Below are 7,650 nucleotides of genomic sequence, written 5' to 3' on the forward strand. Positions count from 1 at the left end.
AAGCACACACGAAAGCCTTCTGATACTTTCAGAAAGTATTGGCTTTCACACGAAAGTCAAAGCCCAGAGTAAAACAAAGGACTTCTTAAAATAGAAAGTTTACAATAAATTACACCACTTGGCTTGCAAATGCTGGAAACACATTCATTTATATAAAGGCACTTATACCCCACAGATTTGTGTCACAGTTAAACTGTCATGTATTATTCTAGGTTGCAAAAATGTTCTCTTTAAAACGTTTTTACCGCTGGTATTTTCTCTTCTAATTTCAGCAATCTTTCTATCCCAAATACGCTCGTGCTTATTACCCAGAATGTTTAGGTGTGATCCCAGCAAAAGATTGTTATCATGTTTTATTTGGTTAGAGCCTCTAAAATGAAATACATATGTTTTCAATTAACAAACATCAAGCCAAATTTAGCTCTCACATTCCATTTTCTGTCACTCCAAAGGTTGAGGATACCCATTTCAGAAAAATGTGTAAGAGAACCCTGAAGCAATTTTTTTAAAGCTTTATAAATCTTATAAATGAAAGCTAACATGTCATACAAGAAAAAATACCAAGATCAAACCTTTTGAGCATAGAAATTAGAAGAATTATGAAAGGCAATGTTGCCACCTCATCCTTTACTCCTTCAGCTGTGCCTATGGACCAAAGACAGCTTCAGACTAACTTCCCGCACACCTCATGGCAGCTTAAAATATGCATGAAGCCCAAATGATTAATGCATATAATCATATGTAATATATAGTAAAGCAGACTACAGATACACATCATATTTCTGATAGCATTGTAATATTATATTGCAACTGCGTTAACTTTAGCTTAAGAGTTCGTCAGAAACCTGCAAATACAGAGTCTAACACCATTCCCCATGCCTTTCCATACAAAGTTCTGGTATAGGTAACTGTATGCCACTGAATAAATTGCTTCCCCATGGTCACGCAAGCACTGACAAGACCAGAACTCCCTGTAAACAGGAGCTGTTAGAAGCATACGGAAGCCCTCATTTCAACAGGAATGGCTAGGCTGTTCACAAACATGCTTTCCAATTAGGAACAGCAACTGCAGGTAACAGTACAGTACTTTTTAGCATGAGGTTTGACACGCAGAGGAATACCTTCTCCCCTCAGACCAGATTCAGAGTCAAGACCAAGGAAGACAGGACAGGCCTGTACTGCATCCAGTAAGTTATGATTACATAGTTAAAATATATTATTTTATTCCTTTATTTAAAAAGAAGTCAAAAGATGTTAGTCTCTGCTATTCATCATTTAGTATCACAAACACTGCACTCTTGCTGCTCAAATGACAGGCCACAAGTACTGCAACAAGATGAGAAGAAGTGCCATGCAAAATAATCACACCAATGTGATATCTACTAGCTAGATATCCTCCACATTTTAAAACAAACTAGGTTCCACCAACATGATATAGTATACTTACTACACGACTCAAGGATAAGAATCAAAAATAGCATCCTTTTATATTGCTTATCAGAGTTTAGGGCCAGGTTTCCACGCCACTTTCTAACTCATGTTTTCACAATTTCACCATTCCTTACAACAGAAGCAAAAGATCAGGATTTTCATCACAGCTCAGTGCACAGTGCCCCATCTATACTCGATTGGCAGGCTCCTGTCTGCAGATATACACAGAACATGCAAATTAAGATTTACACATTAACAATAATAAGTGATAACGGTCAGCATTTTTACCACTTCCATATCAGCTGTTCTTCTCCACAACTTTACAGTAGCTGACAAAATTAAAACACAAAAAAACCAAAACAATTTCAGCCTTGCTGTGAAGATCAAGTATTTTCCTGAAGTTTAAGGCCTCTTCCTCAGAGCAAAGCTGACAAGAGTTTCACCACTGACCAGCGTCAGACGAGTGTCAAAACTAAACCGCATGCTTGCATCAAATTATATAAATATGAAAAAAGAGAGGTTTGACAACTTTCTGGTGAGAGAAGTCCTCTGCAAAAATTATATAAAGTGTAGGACGGGCAAAGCTCTGATTAAAGTCAATGAACAGACTCCTAAATCAGCAGCTGCCCTCTCCAGCACCTTGTGGCCTGAGTCCAAACTGTAGATAGTTGAAATACTCTGCAAAAAGGATGCCAGTCAACTCAGGTTTAAAGTAACAACTGCTTTCATTGCACTGTTAATAATATGTCCAGGTTCTTAACAAGACTATTTGGACAAAAAAAAAAGTATCAGAAAGTCCACCGTGTTGGGAGAAAAAAAACTATATCTTTGTCTGTGAAGGAGTTTTAAAAATACATACTTAAAACCTTAGATCAACTTTCTACGTAACCAGTGACTGGACTGCTGAACATCATGAGTGCAAGTAAACAAGGAAGTCTGGTTCCATACTTCACACTACTTACAGCCAAGTCAATTTTAAACAGAAAGAACTAAATGGAGAAAGAAATAACAGTATTTAATGGAAGCTTTGCAAGACCAGCTTTTATAACATAGATATGTATTACGCATCTTTACACAGCTGTCATAGACTCATCTTATTAATCATTTTTAAAATTATTAAAAGGAGAAGTGTCTACACTTACCACTTGGGGGTTCGTCAGCCCTGTCAAGCATACGCATTTCACTGACAGTAATCTGGATTTACCCCTATAGAGCAGATTATCTTAACTGAAGGCATTCTGTAAATTAATCACGATAGGTAAATGGCCCAATGTGAGAGAACAGTGCGATAAAAGATGAGGATGGCACCCAGCACAGAGCTCAGTCTCCTCCATCTCACAAGCAGATCCAACAACAAGGAGTCAGTTCCACCAATGTCAACACAACTTCTCACAGCTGCTTATAAAATGGAGATACATGAACTCCATCCAAGACAATTTACTAAGGCAAAATCCTCACCTTCTTCAGAGCTTGACTTCAAATCCAAGTGTAAAGGTGTGAGAAATGGGTTTTCAACTACGACACTAATTTCCTTTGGGAAAATATTTCAAAGCACATAGAAGAAACAAAATGGAGCAGAGTTTAGAAATTCTGCTAAGTCTACAAGTTATTTCTACAGCATAGTAGGATGTTTGAACTTTGTTTTTAACTTTCATTGATTTCAATATTGTAACCACTTTCTTTCAAAATAATGAAATACTTAAATTGTTACTATCTTAATAAAAGAGTAATTAATTTCAATCAGTGAGGATACGCAGCTCTTAAAAGCTAGGCATGTTTACTGGGTATCTTTCTAAAATGCAGCAATAACACCACAAAAAAATACCCTCTTAAGGTTCTTCCTTAATTTTTAACTTGTCATAAATTAAACACATGCAAACTCAAGACTTTGAAAAGTTTTAGGAGCCATCAGATTCATTTATATTGAGCATAGCTCTTCATCTGGGGTCTTTTCCACAGTTTGTGGGAAAGGATATAAGAAGCCTTCCATCAATAAACAGGAAATTTTAAAATCTTTAAAGCTACAGACAGGGTAGGTTAGGAAGGTGGAAATGAAATTGGAGACACTCACCTCTGTTCTGCTGACTCAAATATAGGCAGGACAAGAAACACATACCAATTCCTCTCTGATGTAAACAGAAATCTCAGAAATCTACCCAGGGACAAGCAGTTTACATCTACCAACCACAGAGCAGGATCAAGGCCAAGAGTTGCCTCCTGATACCTTACACCAACACTCAAGATGTACTTTTCCTCTACTTTTTTAATCCACCCAACACCTGCTGGATGGAAAAACAGGCATACACCAATTGCTAAAGGAATAATGCTAACACCAGACTTGTTACCTTTCATTTCACACAAAACAATATTCCTTTTCCAGAAATAGTTGAAACAGCACTGAAACTACCTTAGTAATTTTCAAGGCGAGTTTTCACTAAACATATTGACCCACCATTCATTCCATTGTATATACTTCTGTGGTGAGGGGACAGGTCATCTGTTACTTGTCTCCTGAGGGTACCTTCTCTGCTGCCTCCACTGAGATGTTTGAGATGCTCTGGGCTGCCTCCATAATGTTGTTTGAGATGCTCAGGGCTCGTACCCCTCACTTTGTGGAGATGTTCTGTACTTCCACTTGGCGTGTGCTTTTGAAAATGATCTGGGCTGCCACTGCTGTGCTTTTGATGCTCAGGGCTACTACCAGGCCTCTGCTTTTGAAAGTGTTCAGGGCTACTACTCAAAACATGCTTTGGGAGAGTTTCTGGGCTGCTGCTGCTGTGCTTTTGTTGTTCAGAAGCTTTGATAATGGTTTTGTGATGTTCTGGACTTGGCCCTTTCAGGTGATGATCAGGACTGCCAGAACTCCTAGGCTTCTGGAGGTGCTCTGGGCTGATACTCCTGTGTTTCTGATGCTCAGGGCTTCCTTCACCCCGAGTTTTTTGAAGGTGTTCTGGACTAGTACTTGGATGATGTTTGTGATGGTCTGGACTGTCTGTACTTCCTGTGCTAGAAGTACTGCTCCCATCACCGACATCTCTTACGTAAGTACTTGTTGTGGTTAACTGGCACAGGCTGATTTGGCTGTCGATAGAGCTCCGGCTGCCGGCTCCACCACTTTTCTCCTCATCCAGCAACACACACAACTCTTTCAGCTCCAGGTTTTCCTTAACCACTTCTTCTTGTCTCACTTCCAGCTCTTTCAGCTTCTGCAAATATAAGGCAACCTCTTTGTGCATAACGCTAGCGCTGTACCTGCCCAGTCTCTGCCATTCACGGGACACCTTCTTGCCTTTCTGCCTGTCATCATCCAGAAAGCAGCAAAGGTCTCTCAGTTCTTGGTTATCTTCTTGCAGCTTCTGGTTGATATCCTTTAAAAGAAAGATAATAATGAGAGAGAAGTGTCTAAAAGAATTAACATTATACCATTACCATTATACAAGCCAGTGAACAGCACTGCTATAAGCCCATCACCTAAGCACTCAAGTGAGGCACAAATAATTGTCTGTAGATCTAGCATATTATAATAGCATCATGCTTCAAACAAGGAAAGCTGCTGCCCAGTAAAAAGTGACTATAACATGGAGCTAATCTTGAAGGGTTCAAAGACTAACTTCTGATACAGCATTAAAAGTTTCAGGTGCTTAATTAATTTTCATGCTAAGTATCAGAATAATTTAGCTCCCAAACCGGGCAAAGATCATAAGCTCTTTCATGATGATCTCACTCCCCTGAGAAATATTCATCTGAGAGTCACTGCTGAATAAAACTGCAAGGTACGTCAGAAATCTCACTTAAATAATTAAAATTTATACTCTCTATTCCCTAAAGCACATTCACATTCACATATAAAAATGAACCTTTTAGAGATTTAAAATATTTGGGGTTTGTTTGATTTTGTTTCGGATTTGCATAAAAGAACCTTGTCAGTCATCACTTAATCAGAATTGCTTCAACCACTCTGAAATTAAATAATCCGCTTTAATAATTTTGTTAGGAGTGAAAAATCTAAGCATATGATTCCATATCCTTCTCGAAGCGAGGAACAGTCTGAGGCATATGCTCTGAAGCACAAATGTTCAAGCTATTACTATAGCAGAATAATAAGCCAAAGAAAACATTTTCAATATTTTATCCTCCTAGTTTCACCCAACTGGCTTGTGACCATATTTATCTTTCTCCCATCTAAATATTAATTCTTTCTTATGTATGATATTAGAAGTAGAGATTAGCCACAACTGTTAAAGACTTAGCCTTATGCACATTTTAGCACTGTTTCTGAAGAAAAGGAGGCTTTTGTAACTCCACTGGATTTGTATGCAAGCATGTGTTTGTCTGATCTTTGTCTCAAAATAACTTTGAAGTTAACCAATTTCATTCCATATTTGGCAAAAGAAAAATCTCAATGAGGCTACAAGGTATCCTTAAAAATCTGCGCTGGTGAGAGATACCTAAAGTGACCCCACGGTTGAATATAAAAGTTGTGGAGGCCAACAATTCATCAGCAGGAGGCACCCATCCACCAAAAACAGGTGCAGCTGGTCATTGTTATTCACGGGGACCAGTTGTTTCACCCAGGACAAAAGAGGCAGATGTCCAGACACCAACACAGAGCTCAAAACCACATTCTCCCAAATTCTTTCTAAAAGTTACAGCTGAGGCATCTGAACAAAAGGTGGAAGTTAAACATCATCTAAGGAGTTCAGAATTGAGAGAGGAATTTGTCACTCCTTCCTACACATCCTGGTGTGTTCTGTTACTTAGCTGGGTGATGCATAAATCCATATGATGTCACAACACCTTTGGACGTAACTGGGAGAAAGATACTATTGTTGTAATTTAACTTACATTTAGAATGTAAGCTTTCTTTTTACTCGAGTACTATCATTGATGGGTCTTTTTTTACCTCCAAACACCCTATATTGTCAAAAAGAGGAAGAGGACACACGCATACTCATACTTTGCAGAACAGGAAAACTTGGGACACAGGAACAGCCTTCCCCCACATGCTATTTATTTTATGCTACACTATTATCAAACACACTTTCTCAATAACTTAGTAGTTCAAAGCCATACTACAAGTCAAGAACTCTCATCTAATGTAATCTCATGCGATAACTCAAAAGTCCACACTGCATCTCAGTCTCTCTTCTTCTTCCCTCCAACCTCACCTCACTGAAGGAATTTCCTAAAAACAATGCCATTTCTCAAAGCAACAAGACAAAAAATGTCTTAGTCATGCCACTTTAAGATAACTTTCTAGGTCTGTAATACACATGTATGTACTACATTAGGGTAATTATCTGTAAATAGTCAAACTATCTTTCCAATCCTCACAATTGGGAACAAAACATTAGGGACTTTGTTTCTCATGTAACAAAAGAGTTAAATTAAGAAGGCTAAGTCATTACAGACTTGGTCTGCCTCTCTCTGTAGTCTGCAGAAGCACACAGTCGAAAATGGTTTGATCAGAAATGCATTATCAGATGTCTTTTTCAGACAACAAACTAGGGATTGGTTCTGATCATCCTGAAAGCAAGCCCAAGGGTTTGCCATCACCTGCCATACACTCTGCTGCATCCTGGAAATGACCAGCTCTCTCCAGCAGCCTACCAGACTGCCTGCCAGGTTAGTAAATCATCTTAAAATAGTGACAAAAAACAGCATAAGCTACGCAAAACCTTTTTAATGTCTGCAGCTCTGCACACTATTCTTTCACGTGCATTTCATAAAGGACCATTTAACCTTACTAAAAACCGATTAAGTCCGATAAAAAAGCAACGAGACTTAAGCGTTTTCATCAACCCAAAGCATACAACAGCTGTGCTCCACAGCCTGCCAAATAGTTGGTCCTCTCTGAACCGGACACTCGATTTTTAAGCGGGATCAAACGCTATTCACTCCAGTCCTTGTTCACTTTTCACGCGATTCGTGGTAACGGCTCCTCCCAGACCATCCACCTGATGAGATCGCTCCCGGCGGGACAGACGGGTGCAGCGAAGACACGGCAGAAACTTCAGCGGTCCCACCCTGCCCATCCCGCTACCTTCAAGCCGCGGATCTCGCCGAGGTGGAGCTGGAGGCGGCGGTTCACCTCTCGGATGAGGTTGCTGTGGTCCAGCATCGCGCTCATCTTCTCGGCCTCGGCGCGGCGGAGGCTGCGGATCAGCTCCTCCTTGCTCCACTTGAGCAGCTCCTCGTCCGACACCTTGGACAAGTCCT

The 7,650-nt window shown here is 39.7% G+C and overlaps 1 protein-coding gene across 1 annotated transcript; it reads right to left on the minus strand.

The window, feature by feature from the left end:
• Positions 1–3,839: 3,839 nt before the first annotated feature.
• CCDC85A (coiled-coil domain containing 85A) lies at positions 3,840–7,642 on the minus strand (the record flags this gene model as incomplete). The annotated part of the gene is made up of 2 exons (XM_010079294.1): positions 3,840–4,799; positions 7,475–7,642. Coding segments are annotated over 2 exons (1,128 nt in total), but the record flags the coding sequence as incomplete, so codon positions are not given.
• Between the last annotated feature and the right edge of the window lie 8 nt (positions 7,643–7,650).

This window comes from Pterocles gutturalis, unplaced genomic scaffold, assembly GCF_000699245.1.
Source record: "Pterocles gutturalis isolate BGI_N339 unplaced genomic scaffold, ASM69924v1 scaffold47743, whole genome shotgun sequence".
Taxonomy (NCBI): Eukaryota; Metazoa; Chordata; class Aves; order Pterocliformes; family Pteroclidae; genus Pterocles; species Pterocles gutturalis.